At 47.0% G+C, this 23798-nt stretch overlaps 5 protein-coding genes and 3 non-coding genes across 8 annotated transcripts; 3 read left to right on the plus strand and 5 right to left on the minus strand.

Moving 5' to 3' along the window:
- Positions 1-56: 56 nt before the first annotated feature.
- Positions 57-2278, minus strand: P175DRAFT_0437561 (putative amino acid permease; the record flags this gene model as incomplete). The annotated part of the gene is made up of 10 exons (XM_040893856.1): positions 57-253; positions 350-752; positions 824-946; positions 1015-1358; positions 1409-1529; positions 1584-1809; positions 1860-1935; positions 1993-2041; positions 2092-2112; positions 2177-2278. The coding sequence occupies 10 exons, from the start codon at positions 2276-2278 to the stop codon at positions 57-59; spliced, it is 1662 nt and encodes a 553-aa protein (XP_040752505.1).
- A 2592-nt stretch (positions 2279-4870) lies between these two features.
- Positions 4871-9458, plus strand: P175DRAFT_0547236 (putative nicotinamide nucleotide transhydrogenase; the record flags this gene model as incomplete). Its single annotated transcript, XM_040900407.1, has 18 exons — positions 4871-4967; positions 5041-5593; positions 5650-5739; positions 5843-5909; positions 5965-6225; positions 6279-6396; positions 6448-6903; positions 6958-7110; positions 7156-7296; positions 7350-7511; positions 7561-7731; positions 7784-8038; positions 8086-8219; positions 8274-8423; positions 8472-8640; positions 8690-8878; positions 8934-9008; positions 9057-9458. 18 exons carry the CDS (start codon positions 4871-4873, stop codon positions 9086-9088), a joined length of 3273 nt encoding a protein of 1090 aa, XP_040752506.1. The 3' UTR covers positions 9089-9458.
- A 497-nt stretch (positions 9459-9955) lies between these two features.
- Positions 9956-10028, plus strand: P175DRAFT_0t69. Its single transcript has one exon. It is a non-coding gene; the product is annotated as a tRNA-Trp (tRNA).
- Positions 10029-10768: 740 nt separating this feature from the next.
- P175DRAFT_0557794 (uncharacterized protein) lies at positions 10769-11360 on the minus strand (the record flags this gene model as incomplete). Its single annotated transcript, XM_040900800.1, has 2 exons — positions 10769-11236; positions 11285-11360. 2 exons carry the CDS (start codon positions 11358-11360, stop codon positions 10995-10997), a joined length of 318 nt encoding a protein of 105 aa, XP_040752507.1. The 3' UTR covers positions 10769-10994.
- Positions 11361-11499: 139 nt separating this feature from the next.
- P175DRAFT_0t72 lies at positions 11500-11572 on the minus strand. Its single transcript has one exon. It is a non-coding gene; the product is annotated as a tRNA-Trp (tRNA).
- Positions 11573-12125: 553 nt separating this feature from the next.
- On the plus strand, positions 12126-12198 carry P175DRAFT_0t70. The gene has a single exon. It is a non-coding gene; the product is annotated as a tRNA-Trp (tRNA).
- A 2725-nt stretch (positions 12199-14923) lies between these two features.
- Positions 14924-16366, minus strand: P175DRAFT_0532490 (uncharacterized protein; the record flags this gene model as incomplete). Its single annotated transcript, XM_040899971.1, has 5 exons — positions 14924-15043; positions 15224-15364; positions 15419-15544; positions 15687-16151; positions 16259-16366. The coding sequence occupies 5 exons, from the start codon at positions 16364-16366 to the stop codon at positions 14924-14926; spliced, it is 960 nt and encodes a 319-aa protein (XP_040752508.1).
- Positions 16367-18476: 2110 nt separating this feature from the next.
- P175DRAFT_0246930 (uncharacterized protein) lies at positions 18477-20373 on the minus strand. The gene has a single exon (XM_040892683.1). It carries the CDS (start codon positions 20178-20180, stop codon positions 18684-18686), a length of 1497 nt encoding a protein of 498 aa, XP_040752509.1. The 5' UTR covers positions 20181-20373; the 3' UTR covers positions 18477-18683.
- Between the last annotated feature and the right edge of the window lie 3425 nt (positions 20374-23798).

Raw genomic sequence — 23798 nt, forward strand, 5'->3', positions numbered from 1 at the left:
TTTCTGTCCAGTCTATGGATGAATGCATACCATGCCATTCTATACCTCAAAGACTCCTACCGTTGCACCGCACTACTAGCACCTGCAGTCGCTTCAGCCGGGCCACCACCAACCTCCTCCACAGTTTCCGCCACAACCCCTTTACTATCAATAAACTGCGAGATCCTGTCTCTGGGCAACCAAGCCTCCTCAGGCATAAGGAAGTACGAAGCCACAGCGAAGATCGTCACAGCGGCCATGATAATGGGTGCATCTACAGCAATTAATTAGCGTAAGCCATACCAAGAACAGGAAAGATTTCACACAGAGAGAGAAGAAAAAAAAAAAAAAAAAAGGGGGGGGGAAGTACAATTTAAATTCTGCCCATTCACTGGAAACTCATAAGGCGAGAACAGAATTGCCACGACCCACGCGTTCCAAAACACCGCGATAAACTGGAACGGTTTGCTCCATTTGCCTAGGCTCCAGGCTGGCTTGGGGAAACGGTTCGGGGTGCAGATCAGCCGCGCGAGACAGATCAGGCCGTAGGCTGCGGCGCTGGGGACACCTGCGGCCGAGACGAGCGATGTGAATGCCACGTCGGAGGGGAGTAGGGTGCAGGTGATTGCGGCTGCGACGCCCCAGACGACGATTACGGCGTTGCGGGGTTGGCCGGCGTGCACGCGGGAGACCCAGGTAGAGAAGGGGAGCACTCCATCTCGGGCAACGGCGAAAACGAGGCGCGAGGCAGCGGTTATGGCGATTGCGGTGTTCTTTTTTTCATTATCATTAGTATATACTATAATGTTTGTGGGGTTTGGTTTTTGGGGGGGGGGGGACCCACGAGCCAGAGGGCGAAGATGCAGATGATGTTCATGAAGATATGGCCGCCTTTGCCTAGGACGGCGGCATAGAGGGGTACGAATGGCTGCGGGGAGCCGAAGGAGAAGAGGACATCAGGGGTAGGCTGCAGTTTACTATTAGCGGACGGCTGCTATGGGACATGGGATGTAAGAAAGGGATGGCAGAGCGTACCGCGCAGAATAGGAACAGAATGATCGAAAAAAGACCTCCGATTCCGCTGACGACTGTGCTCCAGAAGATGCCGCGAGCGGCGGTAACGGAAGCGTTTTTGGTCTCTTCGGCGACGTGGCCGGAGGCGTCGAATCCGATTAGGATACCTGCCGTAGCGAGGTAGGAAAGACACCAGTTCCATGCCGGAGGAGCGCCGGTACCGTTGTAGGTGGACATGAATGCCTCCTCGGCGGTGCGGAATCCCCAGGTGTTGTGCGCTCCGATAGGTAACCAAATGATATTGAGAAGGAAGTCGAGCACAACTATCATTGAGGATAAGTAGAAGATGGATCGGAATAATTTTGCTGCTGGAATTAGTAAACCCCTAGAGATGACTGAAGCAGTTTATACATACGAGGAAGAAAGTTAACAAGAGCAGCCAGCGCAAGAAGGACTTCTGTGCAGATCCATTGGACAGCACGGAACTTGACGCTATATGTATCTTGGGGGAAGTCAACATTAAACACAGTAAGTTCCTATATCTGTGTGAGCTTAATGTGTTGGTTATAGTTTCTGGCCAGGAGACTTACGGATAGCATATAATTCACAGCGGCTTGGGTGTTACTGGCGCAGAAAGTCGTCCACGCGGTAGTACTCCACCAGGCAACGATAAAGCCGAGAAGTCTTCCGAATCGAGGGCCACCAGCTTCAGCGGCCCAGAGATAGATCGAGCCAGCGGACGGAGAAGCAGAACATACCTCCGCAATGACTGCTGCTGTAATGTAAGTGAAGACCATGGTAACCAGGTAGCTTGTCCTATCTGGCTGTCAGCATTTGAAATTGCTGATTAATTTTCTCAAACATACCAGTACGCCAGATTACCACCGGCCGCAATACCTGTGCTAAAGGTGACGCGCACACCACCTATAAAATAGAGAGCAGCTAGTACAGATCGTGTTAGAAAGCCAAACATCCTTTGCGGTCAGGGTTAAAGCCTACCAAAAGTGGTTGAAAAGTTTTCAAAGAATGTGTATGTTCTATGAAGGACCTTTGATAGATGAGTTTTTTTGGTCATTTCGTGTACATTTGTAGTCTTACCGGCTTATAGCCCATAGTTTTCTGCATGTAGAGTCAGTATTGAGCTTAGCTAGAGACAATTTAAGCTTGAACATTTCCCGCATACCAATAGGGCGGCATCATCTTGAGATTCTGTCTGGCTTCTAGTCTCCTCCCCCCCGAAAGGCTCCTGCTCAGTGAGCTGTTCGTTATGAGTCCTTGGAGCCATAGCTTATCGCGACGAACCGAATCCGCTCAGTTCGTAGGATAGTAGTGGTCCCCTCTATATATCAAAAGTCGTATACGTCGCAGGGATAGAGAACGCGGAAGATAAACAGGAGAAAAGAGGGAAAGCCGCCAATTTGCGAAAAAGAAGAAGAAGAAGAAGAAGTTTTGCGATTCTTGAAAGAGTTTCGGTGATAGAATCAAGTGCCTCTCTACCCCACCATGGAAGCTGGTTAGACAGGGAAAAAAAAGGAAAAAAAGTGGGATTCCTAATAGAGGTTAGAGGCACTCACTCCAATTTCGTGCTCCAGGATCTCCCAAACCACAGTAGTGTTCTGCACGACAGGTAAGGTCGAGGATTTTGACTCCGTTCCTGACGTTGTAATTATAGCTGAAAGCTTAACCGGAGATGTCTGTTCCGTTGGTCTCGAAACATGCCATCAGAGCCAAGATACCAGGATCTTGCTCTGCCCATCCACAAAAGGGTCAAGAGCAGAGAATTCCCAATCATAGTTAGCGACGAGAGGGACTAGCCCTCCGTGGGTCATACCGGGAGCTTAGTAGTGAACCACTAAGAGAGCTATTTATTAGTTTACTTTGCCGGGATTCCAGGGTCACTGACTGCTGGATGAAGTGTTTGGAGAATATAGGTAAATACTACCTTGATCAGCCCACTAAGAATGAAGAACAAGACATAGACAACCAATCCACAGAAAGGAGAGAGAACTGGTTCGTAGGTATGGATGATATGCGAGCAGCAAGGAAGAAGCGAAGCAAGATGCTGAATCCGCCCCACAGTGGAGGAGAGGGAAAATTTTGAATCGCGGCCATCAACTCCGATTAGCGTCACAACCTTATAGACGAAAAATACTTGGTGAGTTTTGGCCGCAGTCGATAATAAATTTCCTGGAGAGTCCCGAGTAAACTTTTAAAGTGGTCTGTGAGTTGGAACTCGGAGAATTTCGATATAGACGCATCGCCTGAGGCACCAAGGCACCAGTTTCTCGACCTCACATTCTTTTCTACTCCGCACATCTCGCTGGCTTCTACGTGCAATGAGCACAGTGCAACAAGCCTAGACATTTAAGCTGATAGATTCCGAAACCGGACGAAATATCGTCCAGTTTCTGGAAGAATCCCCAGGATGCTCTTGTGTCCTACGTGTTGATTTCGACGTAGATTAAATACCCCTCGGATTCAGGCATATATAACTGAAGCAAACATTGCTAATTCGACATATCTAGCTGTCATATTCTCTGTGATTGTCTTGGTCTGTCTGTTCTTCGAGGAAAGAGTGAACTGCCGAAATCGGCTGCATTTGAGATCATATAGGAACCGGCCCTCTGAGTGGTCCAGCCCAGCAGCGCTTGTAATGAGGCTTACGCAAAGCAACTCCTCTGAAGTCTGAACCACTATTTCCCTTTTTTTTGTCCACTCTAGGGTTAGCCGTGATCCGAAATACCCGGTTCTAGAGAATAGGTGGGTGGCATCGAGCAAGGCTATGTTTTGGCGATACGACACTAAAAATGGTTAAAAGATATCATCAATCAAAGAAAACTCAAGAAAACGATAAAAAGCCTCATGTATTAGGGTGGGAAAACAAATACATTGTGTCCAACGTGTAACCGCAATTTTTCATGGCGATGTTAAATATCTGGGCCTCGATCCCACTAGTGCTGTTCTCTAGACGCGCCCAATTTGGATTGGCTTCTGGAGTGGATTTGGCGTAGTTTAAGGCTGGATGACAAGTGGATCCCGGAATGACAGATTCTAAAAGACATCTGCTTCTATTCTAGCAATCTAGCTTAAGAAACGTCCGGTTGTGCCACACTCGATTAATTAAAAAGGGTGGGAAGATATGAGAACGAATGGCCAAGGATCATCACCTGATCGGCCCGTGCGGTAGAAAAAAAAAAACACTTGCCAGGTTCCAAGTTGAATCATCATCAACGCCCGAAAACTTGCAGCATCCTCCTTCATCCCTCGATTGATTATTCAATCCAAGTTACCGCTCACCACCTCCATCTTTCCCTCATCTCGTCTTGGTTGGACAGTTGGCGACTAACTCCCTAGTCGGTAAACCTGCTCCTCCTTTGACGTATCACTTCTTCTTCCCCACACGGATTTCCCCTCGTTTCGCTGCCCCAGTTCTTGGTCCGGCGGTACCGTTTCATCGATCGAACGGATGGAGAACTATCCCGATTACCCCGGCTATGGTCGCTCCGTGCCGGAGACTCGTGGAAGAATGATTTATATCCATCCCTTGCTATATTGACGGCGATCTCTCAGTGTGTAACGGCCGTTGCCCCCTCTCGTGGTCACCCGGGGCTACTGACTAGTACTACCCAACTTGAAGGATCAAAGCTCGAATGAGCTCACTTCTCGCTGTCCCCTTATAGATCGGGCACTCTCCACTTATATGCTCGGTCATTGCCTCCCCCCTCTTTGCTTCTTTGTCTGCAACTTGGGGATTGATGTGTTGGAAACATTCAGCCTCATCCCTTCCGGAAATCTCCTTGTTCCACTGGGATGAGGTCTGTCACCAGGGTATGGTGACTTATAAACCTTTCTCAGTTGTGAATCGTTGAATGTAAAGATGAGTGCGCCGTTTTCCCTGCGGTCGGCTATGGGCCCATGTCGAGTAGTCTCCAATACCTTCGCAGGGAGATTCCGGCTCTTGCTTAAACGGTCGCGTGAGTGTTCCTGGAGACGAGTTTCGATGAGACATCTGTGAAGGCCCTGGGCTAACCAAACTCACTACGATAGTTGTACAGCTTCCACGAAACCATTACCTCACATGCCCAAACCGTGATCTTGAGTCATCCTATGCTCCGCAATGGCTTCAAGTTACCCGAAGCTATGCAAGCAGCGCGTCACTTCCTTCTCCTGCTCCTGTGGTCCCATACACATCCCTGACCGTGGGTGTGCCTCGTGAAACGTTCCCTAATGAGCGCCGTGTTGCTCTTACACCCCAAAATGTTGCTCTATTGCTAAAGAAAGGCTTTTCCCGTGTACTCGTCGAGCGTGGTGCCGGAGAGTGTGCCCAGTTGCTTGATCAGGTATATGAGAAAGCAGGGGCTACCTTAGTGGATCAAGCAACCGTGTGGTCTGAGAGTAACATCGTCTTGAAGGTCCGCAGTCCCCAAGAAGGCCCTTTCAATGAGGTAGCGGCCTTGAACAGGGACTGCACTATTGTTTCTTTCCTGTATCCGGCCCAAAATAAGCAACTTGTCGAGAAAATTGCTTCACGCGGTGTAACTGCTTTCGCTATGGACATGGTTCCGAGAATTTCCCGTGCACAGACATTTGATGCTTTAAGGTATGTTGACCTTGCATTTCAGAGTCATTGTTCACGCATAATAACCGGGTCACTAGTTCCATGGCCAACATTGCCGGATACAAGGCTGTGTTGGAAGCGTCAAACCATTTTGGTCGTTTCTTAACCGGCCAGGTCACGGCTGCGGGGTGAGAAACTCTATTTCCTCTTTTACATGGATTAATGCTAACTTGATTGGTTCAGAAAGGTTATTATCTTTATTTCCTAGGCTAGTATATTGCTAATGCAAAGGCAGATACCTCCTAGTAAGGTTTTGGTTATCGGGGCTGGTGTTGCCGGCTTGAGTGCTATTGCGTCGGTAGGTCTTTTGTCCCCTATAGAGCAACCCCAAAGTACTTATATACAATATCTAGGCCCGTCGCATGGGCGCTATTGTTCGAGGATTCGATACGCGACCGGCAGCTCGTGAACAAGTCCAGTCACTCGGTGCAGAATTCATCGAAGTCGATATTGAAGAGGACGGTTCTGGTCAGGGCGGATATGCGAAGGAAATGTCCAAAGAATTCATTGAAGCAGAAATGAAACTCTTCATGGAACAATGCCGCGAGGTGGATATCATTATTACTACTGCACTTATCCCTGGAAAATCTGCCCCAAAACTCATTACCAAAGAGGTAATAGCCAACCAGAAGCCCCGAGATAATAGTAGCTACTGACACGAATACAGATGCTTGAGGCTATGAAACCCGGCTCGGTAGTTGTTGATCTCGCAGCAGAAGCTGGCGGAAACTGTGAAGCAACTGTTCCTGGTCAACTGACAACCTATAATGACGTGACGGTCATCGGTTAGTTGCCATTCCGGACCAGCCATCAGACAAAAATATTGACCACGTTAGGTTATACCGACCTGCCTTCACGTTTACCAACTCAATCCTCGACGCTGTACTCCAACAATATCACCAAGTACCTCCTGTCCATGGCTCCCCAGGACAAATCTTTTGGAATCGACTTGAACGATGAGGTCGTTCGAGGCTCAATAGTAACTCTAAATGGAGAAATACTTCCCCCAGCACCGCGATCAGCACCTCCACCTGCCCCTAAAACTCATGCAGCAGCCCCAGCCACTGAAAAAACAGAGTTAGCCTTAACTCCATGGCAAAAGGTCACTCGTGAAGTTGCTACCACTGCCGCCGGAATGGGAACCGCTCTCGCATTGGGCAAAGCAACTGGCCCCGTTTTTATGAGCAATATGTTGACATTTGGACTTGCTGGTTTGGTTGGCTACCGTGCCGTATGGGGCGTTGCCCCGGCTCTTCATTCTCCGCTGATGAGTGTTACCAATGCAATTTCGGGTAAACTTTTGCTATTAATATATTGTGACTCTTGACTGACGTTGCTATTTTCAGGTATGGTCGGCATTGGAGGATTCTTCATCATGGGTGGAGGATATCTTCCCACCACGGTCCCAGAGTACCTCGGAGCAGCCTCGGTCCTTCTAGCCTTCATGAATGTATCGGGAGGTTTTGTGGTAACGAAACGCATGCTGGACATGTTCAAGCGTGAGTTATGCAAGTAGCTTTTTGATATTTTGCTCACAACCCTAGGCCCAACCGACCCTCCCGAATACCCCTGGCTATATGCCATTCCCGGCGTTTTATTCGGAGGGGGATTCCTCGCAGCTGCTAGTACTGGCATGGCTGGGCTAGTACAAGCAGGTTATCTTGTCAGCAGTTTGCTCTGTATTGGTAAGTTCCGAGAACAGATGTATCTTTCTTCGCCTACTGAGCAAATCAATCAGGCTCTATTTCCGGCCTCGCATCCCAGCAAACCGCTCGCCGAGGAAACATCTTCGGTATCCTGGGTGTCGGTGCTGGAATTCTCGCATCCCTGGCAGCCGTTGGATTCTCGCCTGAAGTGCTAACCCAGTTTGCCGCCGTTGCGGGTGTCGGATCCCTTGTTGGTAGGTTACTTTTCGATAATCTGTTGTGTAGATTCTAATGTGGATATAGGAGCACTGATTGGGCGTCGAATTACGCCAACTGGACTTCCTCAGACTGTTGCTGCTCTTCATTCAGTTGTTGGACTTGCGGCGGTGCTAACCAGTATTGGAAGTGTGATGGCTGACATTGGTCACATTTCTATGCTACACATGGTATCAGCCTACCTCGGCGTCCTTATCGGTATGGAACCTTTCATAATACACTCTATATTGCGATGTACTAATAGCAATAGGCGGTGTTACTTTCACGGGATCGATTGTAGCATTCATGAAACTTGCGGGGCGAATGTCCTCAAGGCCGCTTGTTCTACCCGGTCGACACCTGCTTAATTCTACCTTACTTGGGACCAATGTAGCTACTATGGGTGTATTTGTCACTATGGCACCCGCTAATCCCGCAATTGCCGCTACTTGTTTGGGTGCAAATACCGTACTCAGCTTCTTGAAGGGTTACACAACAACAGCTGCTATTGGTGGAGCTGATATGCGTATGTGCCTTTATCTTGCGTTTTTGAATATCTACTGACCCATATAGCTGTCGTTATCACTGTTCTCAACGCATATTCTGGGTTCGCTCTGGTCGCAGAGGGTTTCATGCTCAACAACCCTCTACTCACTAGTATTGGGTCTTTGATAGGAGTGAGCGGCTCGATTCTATCCTATATCATGGTAAGGTTAATTTGTATTGCATGATGATGGCTGGGTACTGACGAAATAAAAAAGTGCGTTGCCATGAACCGATCTCTCACGAACGTCCTATTTGGTGGAATTGCGACTCCCCAGCAATCACCAAAGAAGATCGAAGGAGAGGTCACTCAGACCACCATTGAAGACACAGTCGAGTCGTTGTCGAATGCTGAGAACGTCATCATTGTATGTGCAACCCGTTCTATTTGATTTTCTACTCTGATGATTTTCAAGGTTGTTGGATATGGGATGGCTGTAGCAAAGGCCCAGTACGCGCTGGCCGAAATCACACATATGCTACGCTCTAAAGGCATAAATGTAAGGTTCGCCATCCATCCTGTTGCGGGACGGATGCCGGGCCAATGCAATGTTTTACTTGCAGAGGCTTCGGTTCCTTACGATAGTGAGTACAGCCCCCTAGAAAACCAAAAACTAAACGCTAACTAGACTAGTTGTGCTTGAAATGGACGAGATCAATGATGACTTTGCCGACACGGATTTGACTCTTGTTATTGGTGCCAATGATACAGTTAACCCGATTGCCCTGGAGCCAGACTCGCCAATCTCGGGAATGCCCGTTTTGCAGGCATGGAAGAGTAAGGAAGTGATTGTGATGAAACGTGGGATGTCCAGTGGATATGGTCAGTTCTCTTTCAATAGTTTTGTCAAGTCGATCGTAATCACTGACTGTGACAGCCGACGTGCCTAACCCGATGTTCTATATGCCCGGAACACGGATGTTGTTTGGAGACGCGAAGACCTCATGCGATGGTAAGTTTCCTTCAGTGACTTTGTATATGGTTCTAACATATTCCACAGCTATCAAGGCCGCCCTTGAGGCTCGTAAGTAGGCGAGGTTCTGTGAATATGGGTTTTCAGTCGTATCTTCCAATTCGGCTTTTAGTTTTCTTGCGTTGTCAATAGTGTGCATTTCTACAGTGCAAACCTCCACCACCCCCCCTTCCCTGCCTCATTCGGACGTTGCCACTTTAATTGTACATCCATTTGCGCGGAAATCTTACATCTATCATTTCCAAGCTTTCCGTATCATCAATCAATCGTAGGTTTCATTCAAGGGAATCCCGTGTGAGCATCTCGTGCTGAATGAGGATTGGACATTGCAGAACCTATTCAATTACTTCACAGCAGAAAAACCACCCAACAGTAAGCCATTACACTGATATACATAGTTCAGAAATCCAATGAGCACGTCTCCCTCTACTTATTCTCTTCCCAATTTAAGCGCTCCTTCAACTAAGATAGACTGAGGTCCAAGACACTGCAACTCCTCCAGCGCCTTACAATTTGTTCATTCCAGACATACACAGTCACCAGTGAGACCGCCCACCTGAGTCTACTGGTTGTATCATGTGGTTTTGTTCAGAGGAGGGCTGGGTGACTGATTATTTTATTTTGATGTTGGTTGGATCTATTCTAATCATCACAAGATACGTAGTTGTATATAGTGGACTCCTCCGATAGACAGCTAAAAGCCCTGACTGGGATGTACAGTATTTTGGATAAACCCATAAGTAACAGGTAGAATCGATTCAAATGTTAAATGGATTTTTATGAATTAATCATTATTAATATCACCACTGCTCGAGACGCCTCATCTCTTAACTACCTAGGTACCTAATTGTTTTGCGTGGGTTGGAAAGCGAGAATTATTCTGATTGGATAATGGATGCAGAATCCAGCGACTTTTACCATCCAATGGGGCTGTGGCGCAATTGGTAGCGCGTGCGACTCCAGATCGCAAGGTTGCCCGTTCAAGCCGGACCAGCCTCATTGTTTTTTTTTTTTTTTTCCTCTCCAGTTTCTCAGTATACTAGACTTCATGATCTGTTTTACTCAAGAGCTGCAACTGCCTATTAATTTGAAAGCAAGTGAAAAGGAACACTTGATATCCCCATAAACAAAAGTACCAACACCGGCAATGAAAAAGTCTCTATCTAGTAAATTACTACAACCCCTCCCAAAAACAAACAAGACAAAGCGACTGACTCTATTTGTGTACTAAGGTTTCCAGCGGGGAAACCATGCGATCACGAGAGCCATGGTTCGCCAGAAACGCGCCTCTATACATATCACCAGCACACTTGCTCCGAGCGAGGAATCCAGGTAAACCAACAAGGGCGTCACGCATAAAAGGCGTCCAAGGTCTGCGCAAGACTGTGCAGAATGACTCTCAGCCGGCCTGCAATGAGTGGTGTCGAGACGGAGGCAATAACACCAGAAATACATCATTGCCTTCCAAGTACCACTACAGAGATGTCTTTCTGTGGAAGACTTTACACTGCCATGTCAGAGCAACAGACCCAATGCTTCTGGAGATTCTTGACCTCCAAGTTGCCCGTCCAAGCCACCCATGATATCATGCATATTAGATATGTTGGAAGCACACAAGTCGAAATGCACCCCAACGACACCATGAGGATATCCCAAGGCGAAGATCAGGCCCCTGTCAAGATTCCTTACAAGTTTACAATCAATTCACCCCTTGTTGTAGACTCGGTAGCTATTTACACGTCTCCAGCCCACCGGACAAGAGGTCTCTGAGAAGTGCATCGGCCCGACAATATTCGCTGCCATCACTCTACTAGTGCATCTGTATTTTCCGAAGCAATGGAGGTTGCATCATAGGATTCGATACACACAGCACATATTCCTAGTAAGCCCTCAAAGCTTGAGATATTTCGAGTCCAGGCAACGTATCGGACACAGTCTCATGAGACAGAGGGCAACGTTTGCACTTTATCGGGCTAGGCCTGCGAGGTGAATATGGGGGTTTGTGCTTGGTCCATCAAGGGTCTTGAGTTCAAACAATGCAGTTACGTTCCCAGCCATCTCCCTCCAAGGAAACTGCAAAACAAGGCGATCGAATTGTTGAATTACGGGGGTGGGAAACAGACAGTTCACTTGCTCGTGACACAGAGTCAATATAACACCGAGGACATGGAGAGAGCTTTCCTCGAGGTTTTTTTGCCAGTCAGGGCCTGGAGTTGATCAAGTCTAATTGGAATAATGAGAGGTTAGATCCCTACAAGAATCCGCCACAACCAGCAGACGAGATGTAATAACAGTGGCACATATCCTTATGCAAGTGATATATGCACGCATGGTCTCTATCCAAGGAAAGCGGCTATGCGGTATGAATGTGATTTTGAATAAATAAAACCTTTTTGGGGCATCTCTTCGAAACTTTGAATATACCTCCAGAATCAGGGCTTGGAATTTCAAGCCAGAAAAAAAAAAACAATGAGGCTGGTCCGGCTTGAACGGGCAACCTTGCGATCTGGAGTCGCACGCGCTACCAATTGCGCCACAGCCCCATTGGTTGATGTCATTGATTCCTATTTGTATTCATAGTACAGTAGGTACAGAACACCAAAAAATAACCTCGTGGGCAAATTTTTGATCTAGTAAAATGACTAAAATGTCCACAAGAGGATAACTAAAGAATGTTAAAGGTTGATCTGTGGTAGTAACCGGTTCTTGGCTAGATGCAATTCGATACAGGGAATAGAGCCTACAATCATACATATATGGGGAGATAAGTAGGACGGTAGATTATAACAGGAGATGCTCTTCAAAATAGGGATTGTTTTTTCAGTCCGCATACGGAGTATGGAGTAAGTACTACGGGGTACATCTAGACATCATCAGGGTTGGGACTACGGCCGCATGTAGACAAGAGTTAGCATTGACTTCACTGAAGAGAGAATTATATTATTTATTTAGTTCAGGGTCTACGGAGTAGATAGGTTGGAAACTCATGGCTGAGCATGAGGTATGAATTTACCATATATATAACTCTTTCCAAAAAGAACTCTTAATAGGCATCTGCAATGTAAAGCCAATTATGGCTGAAATTTTTCATCCATTGGGGCTGTGGCGCAATTGGTAGCGCGTGCGACTCCAGATCGCAAGGTTGCCCGTTCAAGCCGGACCAGCCTCATTGTTTTTTTTTTTTTTTTTTTTTTTTGGTACGGCATTCTGGTCCATCCATAAAGTTTAGGTGGAATAGTTAACTATTTAACTAACTAGTTATCTTCTCCCAGCGTAGTCAGCGGTTCCCATGTTTCGTCACCATTCTTCCAGCGCAGTCCGCGCTCTGCTTCAGGATCTTATCCAATAATGACCGGCTGGGCGTCTCTGATGTGAGGGAGGCTTCGTTTGGATCCATTGTCACAAGTTTGGTCTAGGTGGATGATTATTGATATCACCGGGTATATCTTCGAGTTGCGAGGGAGGAGGTCTCGTTCGTAGGCAAGTTTTCCGACTTGTCTCTTAATTGGAAATGGCCCTTCTCTTATCCTAGACAGCCTTGACGATGACAGTGGTCTTCGAAGCCTTTGTCTCCAAAAGCTGTCTCAGATCGTCCTCCATGGGAAACAGAAAGAGAGTTCACCAGATGATGCGTGTAGATATTTGACGAAACTTTTGCAACAGGTGTATATATAGATAGTGATAATCGAGGAAAAGGAAAGAAGAATGGTTGGAAGTGAGGTGAGATTGATCACAGCAAAGTAGTTGGCGTTTCTGGTGAAGATTCACATGTATCAGAGATTCCAGATCAATCTCTTCAGTACCCTAGAGGAGATGGATATCTGTTGTTGAGTATGATGCTATTCCTTCCGGTACTGTGACAGTGGAGTGATATCTAATGTCTCAGGAGCTTTCTCCCTACAAACCATGAGAGGAGCGTTCTTCTGATCTTGGGTAGTAATTAGACACTTTATTTAGTGAATCCAAATATTCTGAAGAACACGACTTACTGCATACTCCCCTGATAGCTATACAATGTGCATTGGTGTGTCCTCGCATGGATGGATTGTAATTGGCTTCACCAGACAAGGACATGCTACTGTTTGTTAGGTATACATACAGGAAACCTGCAAGGGCTCCCTCTGACTGGGTCCGAAGACCATGCGTACACCACAGAAACCGTGGCTTCAGTGGGGATCTACTAGTGGCACGGGAGCGAGGCATTACGGGAAGAGATTGGAAAGGAAAGGTAGAGAAGAGCCAATGATATTCGATCAACAAATATGGATGTGCTACGCGTCTATAAGAAGGGCCATGAAGGATCGGTATCTCATAGGCTTGTGAGTCGGTCCTAGGGTTGCTGGATCATAAATCCCACTGGATTGATTCTCTGTGGCCTCCCCCGGCATATGCAAGGATAATTAATTGCATTGGCTGGCTTTATAGTATGAGCGTCAAAATATAGCTATTGCCCTCTTCTGGAAGACTTGGATATGATTTTCGATACGCTGGAAAAGTCGTTTCTGGCAACTTCTAATGCCATAAGAGAGAGAGAGTTCTGTAGAAACCATTGTACTGCTTAATTGCTATGGTACAGAGGGAAAAATGAAAAGTGGTAAGAGTAAGATGCTTTTGAGAGGCGATTGCAGCAAGAATTGGGATTGTGGAATATAGGGGGGATGGTAATCAAGTTTTGCAGCTTTTGTGGGATTTGTTTTTTTTTTTTTTGGGCGACACGCCACACACACCAAATTTCATCCCAATCTATCGTTCAACCCTCAGGACCTGCTGCATGGTTGGAAGCTGTTGACCTTTTGTTTAATGTGGGATATGGAGGCAGTTGTTTGGAACCACGATAGACAAATTTCTTAGCCAAGGCAGCATGGTATGCCGGGAACCTGATGCCAGAAGTAATAAATGAACGATTCAATGCGAATGAGCTTCACCGTGGAGAAGACGTGCAGTGCAGCTTGGACATAGGACTTATGGACTGGGGTGGTTCATTCCACGCAGCAAAATGGAGGACTTTGTAATCATACAGTGTAAGATATTTCAGATATCTTAACAAGCCGGGCTATAGCTCGCTCCACGTTCCTGCCTCCACCATGTCCAATGTCTCGTGATCATCCTGCACACCCATGAACCAGGGCAGAATCGTTGCTCAAGAACAACGAAATTGCGGGATACGTACACTTGACTATGGAAGGCGAAGCTGAAGAAGAGATCCCGCAAATGAGAGTTGGTGTTTTGATTCAGAGTGTTACTAAAATCTGCTCATGTTTTCTTCTTCAAGTCTTTGATTTTTCGTAGCATTTGACGTAATATGTTTTATCATCATGATCGACTAGCTCTCCATAGCCCCAAGCATGTGGCATATCAGAATAGAAAAGGCCCATATATGAGCAGGGAAATGGGCTCGGTCTCTCCGCATTTGATATTTTCAGAGTCAAGTATCTTTGGCTTTTTTCGTAGTGTGTGGTTGAGGCCGGCTGGCGGATATTCATATAACCCATACAAGACCTAAACTGGAAGATGATGATGATGATTAGAAACTTGAAGAAATCGAGGACAAACAAAGCTTTCATGGAGATATGTACTACCTGGTTAAATGCAAATACTGCCTGTCTTGGTACAATCAATGGCTACATATTGAAGGCCTACAAAATGCAACGGGACCGGTCACTGATATACGCAGTGAGATCTCTAGGACCAGTTTCAAGTGCAGCGCAGAGGCAAACCAGATTGTGCGGCCAAGGGTAATAATGATGCGTTCAATATTTGGACAGTTGTTTTAGGTTGCGCGCAAAAGTATCAAGTCGAGCGATGTGATTTAAACCACTGTCTGGGATTTTGGATATTGTTGGTTTATATTCGCGTTCGCAACGACCGAGTCGTTCGATTGGGAGCCCGATTGTTTATGCTCGAGCCTTAGGGGACCAGGTACGTAAATCCTTCAGCCCATCTTCTCTAGACCGATGGAAGCAGACGGCGGGTAGAACCCGTTGCAGAACGGGCGGGGAGTGGCCCTGTATCACCTGCTAGTGTTAGTTGTACGAAAAGGAGAGTTAACCCAAGTTAAAGCTGTTCATACCTAGATACAGAAACCTGACTCAAACGCGCGATAAACAGCGGTTTTATAAGTGAATCGCGTAAAGATACTCTGGTTGTTGCACTAGGTGAAAAGGCAACAGAAAAAAAGAGGTTGTAGAAATAACCCAGTGCTGTAATATCGGTTGGAGACGTGTGAAATTCGAACTCTCTTGGAGGGTTCGGTTGCCGTGTCGAAGATGAGGAGACATACGCCCTTCAATAATCGATGCTAGATCGGCGGCGTTCCCTAACATTCCAGTCGTGCTCTATCGAAGTCAGCTAGATCATTTAAAGGGTTTGGTAATCATACTCGAATGCACGTATTGTTCCTTGCGGAACACTGTCGACACAGGTGCGATATCGCTCCCTCTCATATGAAACCGCACCGGCACTGCTGATGGAGCAGTACGTTTCACGATCATCTCAGGGACCCCTTGAAAGCTGGGCTTGTAGTCCGTCATTTATCTTTCGGGATAAATCCGTTAGTAGCAGGTAGCTTTAAAAATATAGCTTTAAAAAATAATAGAAGAATACTGCTGTCATTAGCTAGCACCGATATTTCTTCGTGCAAACAATCCAAGTATTCACCTCACCGTCTATGCTAGCAGATGCAAACTCACGTTTTGGACTTTGGGAATGACCTAAAATCAACACAGATGTGTTGCCATGGTCGACTAGGGATAGGGAATTGTTGAAGGACTCCCGGAGGCAGATCCCCGGGGGTTTTCGTTCTCTGCGTATGAGGCAGAAAAGACTAAGGTGAGGTAGAAGGGCAGGACAGGTGAGGGCAGGACAGGTGAGGGCAGGACAGGTGAGGGCAGGACAGGTGAGGGCAGGACAGGTGAGGGCAGGACAGGTGAGGGCAGGACAGGTGAGGGCAGGAAAGGTGAGGGCAGGAAAGGTGAGAGCAGGAAAGGTGAGAGCAGGAAAGGTGAGAGCAGGAAAGGTGAGAGCAGGAAAGGTGAGAGCAGGAAAGGTGAGAGCAGGAAAGGTGAGAGCAGGAAAGATGAGGGCAGGAAAGGTGAGGATAGCAAAGCTCTGGGGGTAGCAAAGCTGGGAGCAACAAAAGTAAGAAAATGAGTGTAGATACCCACCTTCCATTATCTTGGAGAAGGGTGTAAGTTCCCTCTCCATGGTCACATTTGCGACCAAGCGCACACATCCAGTATCTGCCTAGCAGAGCGCCGTTCCACATCTGCAGACCAGGTTGGCCAAGAGTATCTCTCGTTGACCAAATGAGAGTCATGAGTAACTCTTTCGAATGACATATCGAGTTGCAACGGTAGGACTATTGGACTGTCCTCCAGAGTGTCCCTTAATAAAACAGGGGTGAAGCCCCCGTATTCTCGTGTGTATTAGTTGAAGAGCTGTATTTTCTGCTGTCCATCTGGCGTATTTGTGCTTGGATCTCCTGAGCAGAACGGAAAGGTCTGTATAGGCAAGGAAGCTGGGATTTGGTGCTCAGAGGATATGGTAAGGGGTTTGTATCTATTCCTCGTCAGTGTCCATCTCGAGCATAGTACGTGATAGGTTCCGTACATATGGTTTAAGAATAGGTAGGAAGTTGTGTTATGGAGAATGAGACACGAAGGAAAAGCAAATTATATATAAGGATATGGAAGTAGTAGAGTAAGAGAAGATATTTGAAGAAGTTGATGGAATGAGAAGATGGAGGGGGATGTCATGGTATAAATACATACGCAAGAATGTTCCTGGTGTTTCTCTGTCAATCAAAGATATGTTGATTGCTCAAGTGAATCAGATATTCCAGTTCCTTCTAAGTGCTGTCTCAGTGACTGTAACTGTATTATTATATAACTATTGATTATTCACCCTACTATCAAGCAGTCTATTATATTACTTATAATCAGCATAAGTTAAGGTGAAGGAATAATTCAAGAGAAGAACTAGATGAATATCTAAGTAATATAAGAAATTAAATAATTAGGATAGGAAATATTTCCTTACTATTCCAGCTTCACTAGTTTCATTCACTTCAATATTAAAGCCAGAGTAGCAGCCATTGGCCTCGACCTTGTCTACGCATGAGATTCACTACAGCAAACAGACAGAATAAGGTATGATAGGACAGTTGGTCTGTAACCTACCGCTTCTCCAAGACAGTGACAACAAATAAGAATCAGGATTGAGAGAAAATTCCCATCTTGGTGGAGATGCTGCGGGATATTACATACCAGGCAGTCTAGCATACTCTGTAGTTACTGATGATGATATTATTCACCACAGAGTATGTTAATACTCACAGAACTATCCAAGTCTCACACTCTTTTACTTCCGGGAGTAAGGACTACCAATCTCACCTACTATCCCCCAATACCATTAGTATGTGGGCGGTTCGCGGATCGGATTTTGACCCGAGCGCCAGGAGAAACTCCAAATTCCAAATTCAAGTTAGTGGGAGAGCATTGGGCATTGATTGCGCACGGAGCAGTAGTAGGTACTGGGCAGTACTCTGTCTATAGTTATACACACGTTAGGGGGTTAGGAGGACCAAATAGGGAATGATGATCTATTACAGTCTGTGTGTATATGCATCTCACATAGGTATCTGTTTGGTACTCGGTAGTGTAGCCAGCCCCCCTCGGCTCAGGAACCAAGCAAAGAGACGTGCCCAAAAATTTTCTGAATCAGGGGGAGGTCGAAATGGAACCCGGGTTGCCGCGTCCGGATGATCTAGCTGCCATGCAAGAAACGAGAACAAGAACAAGAACAACTTTAGAGTCGTACAGTAGCCCCTCAAACCAGGTGGAGCCCTCCAGAGCCGCGTCTTGGAAGCTTCCTTAGTTTCTTACCGGAATCTCGGATACGAGCAGCACAAGACAGACACCCCTTTTATCTACTTTATCAGACTTGTTGCGGAATAGCGGGCTACGCCGCTACGGTGGGGCTTCATTTGATCCACTGTATCTCAAACAACCAACCGTGCGGCCATGGAGTCATGGATAGCTGCCAAGGGGGGGTTAACTCAATTTTTGGACTTGCTGGGTAGGTAGATAAGCGGGTGCAGACTGCAAGCACAGGGCACGGAGTACGGATATCATGGATGTGGATGTGGATGCGAATGCTCGTATCTTGCCCGATGAAGTCAACGATTTTCATTCCAAGTCTTGGTGTTTGCCATGCTGGACAGCAGCAGTGTTGATATTGCATATCCACTGCAGGCCCGCAGGGGGGGTCTCTTCCAATGCGCGTAAAGTTAGTTAATATAGTACAGGTACTAGGTAAGCAAGAGGCCAAAACAAGACAGAGATGGCAAACTACTCAATCCAATTGAGTAAGGGAAACAAAAGCAGATATCCACCCAGTTCAAAAGAAAAAAAAATTGAAGACGCTAAAAAAGACGCGTGAAGCCACCACAGGTTGCCGCAGGAGGAAAAAAAAAAAAGAAAAAAAGAAAAAAAAACTGATCAAAGATACAGTTGGGAACTTCAATAGAGAATCCTCTGCATAAAACAGGAACAGACACTGCATGGTCAAGCCAAAAAGATCACTTCAGAGGATGGTTCGTAAAAATCTTCATGCAATGCAGCAGTTGGAGAGGTTCAATAATGACAAGATTAAACATTAGAAATTTTTAATCGTGGATTTTCGCTTTCCTCGTAACATAAAGTCCACAAAGCTCTTGGTCGTTGAGGAATCGGAATTCTCCGCTTTCGAGTGTGAGGTCCGGATCTGTTTCAGACTCTTCTTGCGTCGCGATTTCGATTTGAATTCCGTCTCAGCCCGTTGCTGCGGGTCGACGGCGGAACTATTCTCGATTTCTGACCGCAGACTGCTGGCGGAGTATCCGCTGAGGCTACTAGAGCCCTTGATTAGAGAACCCCGATAGGGGAGTGGTGGTCGCGGTGCGTGAGCGGCGGGAACGCTGGAGACACTATAGATAGAACCGGAGCGGCTCCGGTGGAAGGGATTCGAGTAATATGGGGTTGGGCTGGGTGTTCGAGAAACCGGCTGACTGGTCTGGGATGAAAGTGAATACTCCGAGCTAGCCGCGGAGTGGGAGTAAGAGATCGACCGGCTGCGATGGTCGTCTCTAGCGAAAGGGAACGGGTGCGTAGATGGGAACAACGAGAACGTGGCCGCGCTTTGTGCGGATGGAGGGCGGCATGATTGATCTTTCTGCAGCCGAGAGCGCATTCCCAAGAACGGCCCACTCTCAGCAAACGAAGTCTGCGGCCGGGAGAAGGTCATGGATCGATGGCGCAGTGACATCGACTGAGCCATCTCAGCGGCTGTCGCACTGGCAGGCTCAGAGATATCTTTGGGGCTCAGTGCATATCCTGCAGTCTCCAGGCCGCTCAGACTCATCTGGAAGGGACCACGCATTGGACGGGCTGAATACCTAGAACGGCCCCGATTCATGCTTGTTTCGCCTAGTAGAGGTTGCGATTTCGCTGCTTGGTCAAGAGAATAGAACGATCCAAGAGATGGCTGCGGAATGGTGTCTTCTCTTGGAGAGGACTGCTCTGAGACAGGGCTGATTAGAATTAGATTAGGTTTCGCAGTAGGTTCCACGTAAGTGACCTGTTCTGCAATGAAGATATCGCTCTCATTATCCGAGTAGAATGATGAAGGCGATGAGGATCGTGAAGAAGAGTTGATGGGCGAGGTAAATGGTTCGGAGGGCACATATACTGTTGGCTGCAAGAAGAGAGGCGATTGAAGAGGAGTAGTTGAATTCGGAGACGGGAGTTCAATGATCATATCGTCGTCGTTATCAAAAATATAAGAATCCGTCACAAATGTCGCGCAGCTACTACGCTTCACTGTGTCCATCGATACAGGTCGCGATGGTTTCCCCGTAGACGGGAACGGCGAGAGAAGACGAGGCACAACCGGTCTCTCTATCCCGGATTCGCCCAGGTTGACACTTGATCGTTCATCCGTGATCATGTTGAAATCCAAGGTTCCCGCAAGCTTGAAGGAATCAATTGGGGAGAAGGTGTGTTCTTGTCCCCAAGTCTCTGACTCGGAAATCTCCTCCTCGTCTGACTCGTAATGGCGCGGTAGAGATGCTTGGTTCATGTAACTGAGGTCAAGAGGCACCGCGGTGTCGTACATCTTTCACCTACCGTGGATAAAGGGGGTGGGGGCAATTAATGGCCCGGGGAAGATATATAGTATCGTAACAATCAATATAGGAGCGTAGGGATCCTCCACAGTGCCCAAGTAAACGAGGGTGACAAAAAGGAATCTCAAGGCAGGGGAAGTGATCAAGGCCAAAGGGAACGTGAGAAGAATGAAGCAAGCCAGGGGATACAACAAAAGACACCCAAGAGAGGAAAAAAGGGAAGTCAGTAGGCTATCAAATATACTGGACGCAACCAGGATATATTGACCGTCCCACACGGGTTGGCATGCTCTCTCTCTCTCTCTCTCTCTCTCTCCCTGAAGTGTGGATCCCGGCTTAGAAAAAGGTTGAAGCAGAAAAGCCACCGGCGATATCCATGAATAATGCCCATCCGATCACACAACCACTGGGGGGTTCCAGGGGAGATCCACTACTAACTAGACTGGAGTTAGAAAAACAACCCATATTTTTTAATCCGTTGGTATCCTCCAGGTACCGCCGGAAACACGTGCATCGAATCAGGGTTGGGAATGCTAGCTGGATAGGGACGAAACCGCAGACTCGAAGTCGAGGATGGGCAACAAAAGACGTAAGCCTGGTCTGGTCATCCTTGCCTGGTCATTCATGCAGTACAAGGAGTGGGACCAGTGCTTCAGAATATCAAGGTGCAGCAACACCCTTGCATCGTCCAGGTTCCTGACTGACAACCCTACATCATTAGTTTAACTATCATCATCGTGCATTGCTTCCAGAGAGAAAAGGAAGGAGGGAGGAGTTACCCAGAGAATGCAATGGCAGTATCAAAAAAGAAAAAAAGAAAAAAAAAACAGGAATAGGAACCCTTGGAAAGGGTAAATCAGACGTATCAACGTGAGCTGTCGATGACGGGAGGTTAGTGCAGCCACTAAATTTGACGGCAACAGCAAGATTACAGGGCCTGTGTGTCTCTCTTGTCTCTTCTACGGAGTAGATCGCCGCTAGATCCAAATAACATGCCAAGAGACAACCTGGCCCATGTGGGAGACAGAAGAGCCAGAGTGGGATGATTGGTGCTTGTATACGGAGGAGGGTACGTGGATGATGATATTCTAGTATATACAGAGTATGGATGTTCAATTCACCCTGGTAGATTACAGCGGAACTTGCAAACAACAACCACATCCCACCCAGTCCTTGTAAATCGGAATAGACTGTTCAATAATTGCGGGAGGAAATCTCAATATTGACCTTGTTAAATATACCTCGAAAGAGACACATCAGATACTATGAGAGAAAGTTTCTGGAAGCCACACTGCCAGGGTAAGCTTCAATTCCCCCTCCCCAAATCCAATTTAACAATCTTCAATTCATAATACAGTAGAGTAACCAGATAGATATCTAGTCTACGGAGTATCTTGCTAAATTTTTTTCCAGGTACAAAGCACACCTGCCGCTTCCCCACTATAGCATCTCTAACTCAAACACGCCAGCCCAGAGAGAACCATTTCCCCCTAACGCTGTTCATTCGACTCTTGCGCGTGAAGCTACAGGCTCTATTTAGGGTTTCTTCTGATTATTTCTCTTTATTTTAAAACAACCGTTCTCTCCCTCCATTAGCTTCGAAAATTATCCGATGTTCTCCCCCCTAACGAATGGGAAAATTCTTCCTGCCATGTCCGCTCCAGATAGACGCTCAACCCCCCTGCAGCAGAATTGAATCCTTGCAGATGCCCATGCCTCGGGTCCGGATCGAGTTTGCGGAATGGCAGTTTCAGATACTCATGTCGCGATAGAAGTCGATCGTTTATAATAATAAGAATATATTGGCGGGGGTTGCCTGACTCCCTGGGGAAGGCTGTCATTCATATCCTTCATACTTGGAAGAACCCCGAGTCTACCCTATTCCCTTCCCAAACAGGTAGGAGAGGGTAAACGATGTTTTACATGTCTCCATTTAGAGTCCGTAGATACGAATAGGAGTGGGTTGAAACCGCATTGGACAGCCGGGGAAGAGGAGGTTGGCGGCAAGATTGCCAACTGGCGATGTGGGAATCTTAATTTACGAAAAACCCTGGGAAAAGTCCCCATTTCCACATAATCCTTCAGTCTCTTTCTCTCTTGGGAATAGAAGAGAGGGGGGGGGAAACGAAAGAGGGGGCAGGGTTCGGCCGTTATGCTGCAGGAACCCCCCGGTTGCAGTGTGAAACATCCCCCTATTGGCCTTGATAGAAGCAGAAAAACTTGTTCTCATAGGACGATAATGATGGGGAGCGATAATTGTGTGGCTGGCAATATCATTAGTTGGCTCTAGGATACACTTTACTTTGCATACTGCATCAATTATGCAGCTTGCACAGACTGCGAGGCGGCGCTTCCATATCAGTGGTCTCTGTATGTATGTATGCAATCCATCCCCCATACTCCGTACTTACAGAGTACACAGACCAACAAAACATAATCCAGACTCTTTTTTGCCTAGATCTCTGGGGATATTTTTGGCTTCATTGTCTCACTCCTTACTTGCACACCCTTTCGCTTTATTGGCCCTATAGCGCCCAGCCAACTGTTCCTTTCGCTGTCCCATCTCTCTTCTGGCCATGATCCGCCTGGCTGAAACCTACTGCTCCCCCAGACCGAGAACCCATGCGTCTTTTCTTCACTCTTTCTTATGTCATTAAATATATTAACTTATGCACCTTCTTATCATGGAGTTGAATCCTATCCAGCCTCCCGGAGCAAAGGAAGAAAGCAACGTCCTTCCAGCGAAGACGCAGCGACTCCACCTTATACAAGGGCACCACCACGTACTGTATGCTGGATAGTTGCACTGTGCCTACATCCTTGAGCCCTGCGCCCCTGCCCCTTCACTCCTTTCATCCTTACCCGAATTCCCGTTGAAGGTAGCATTCGCATCCCACCCTTCGTTCTTCAGAAGGACAGAATACCACAAATCTAATACTATAGCGGCCGCGTAGATCCTGCAGAGATATGCCGAATCTCCGACCGGATTTGGCGCCATTATCTGACCTGACTTCAGATGTCAATCGATATCCAGTAGATCAATCCAGTCATCTCCTGGTTCTCGAGCTTTGTTGCTGAGGGCGTCACCTCAACCTGGCGCAGAACATTGCAGAATGACCTAACTATTACTGCGTACGGTAAAGACGTTGCGGAATCAATGCGCCTGTACCCCGGTCATATTTTGTCCATTGTTTGCAGCGGTATGTGTGTTATTAGACTTATTATACCGGCTCCATTTGTGGGTGTCCCTAGATATGCAGGCCAAGCAGCCGTTGTCGTGCCTAGCTGGGGGGGGGGGGGTGTTGACAGGATGACAGATCCAAAGAATCCAGGACCAAACGGGAGAGAGAGAGGGAGGGGGTGCGCCGTTATCCACTTCGGGATTATCATTCACGAAATACCGTATCACACCAGCATGCCAGGTGAGTGATTATCAAGGGTTGAGGGCAGAGATTTGTTGCCAAAATGAGCGGAGAACAAGGATCGGTTCCCTTTATCCGACTTGCACTTGGCAAATTTTCCTATTTAACATACCAACAAATAAAAGCTACTATGAATATTCTAGAAAGCTGGACACAGAAAGAATGTCCCTCCTGTTTTGCAGGAGA

This window comes from Aspergillus ochraceoroseus (genome assembly GCF_002846915.1).
Source record: "Aspergillus ochraceoroseus IBT 24754 chromosome Unknown P175scaffold_4, whole genome shotgun sequence".
NCBI classification, from domain to species: Eukaryota; Fungi; Ascomycota; class Eurotiomycetes; order Eurotiales; family Aspergillaceae; genus Aspergillus; species Aspergillus ochraceoroseus.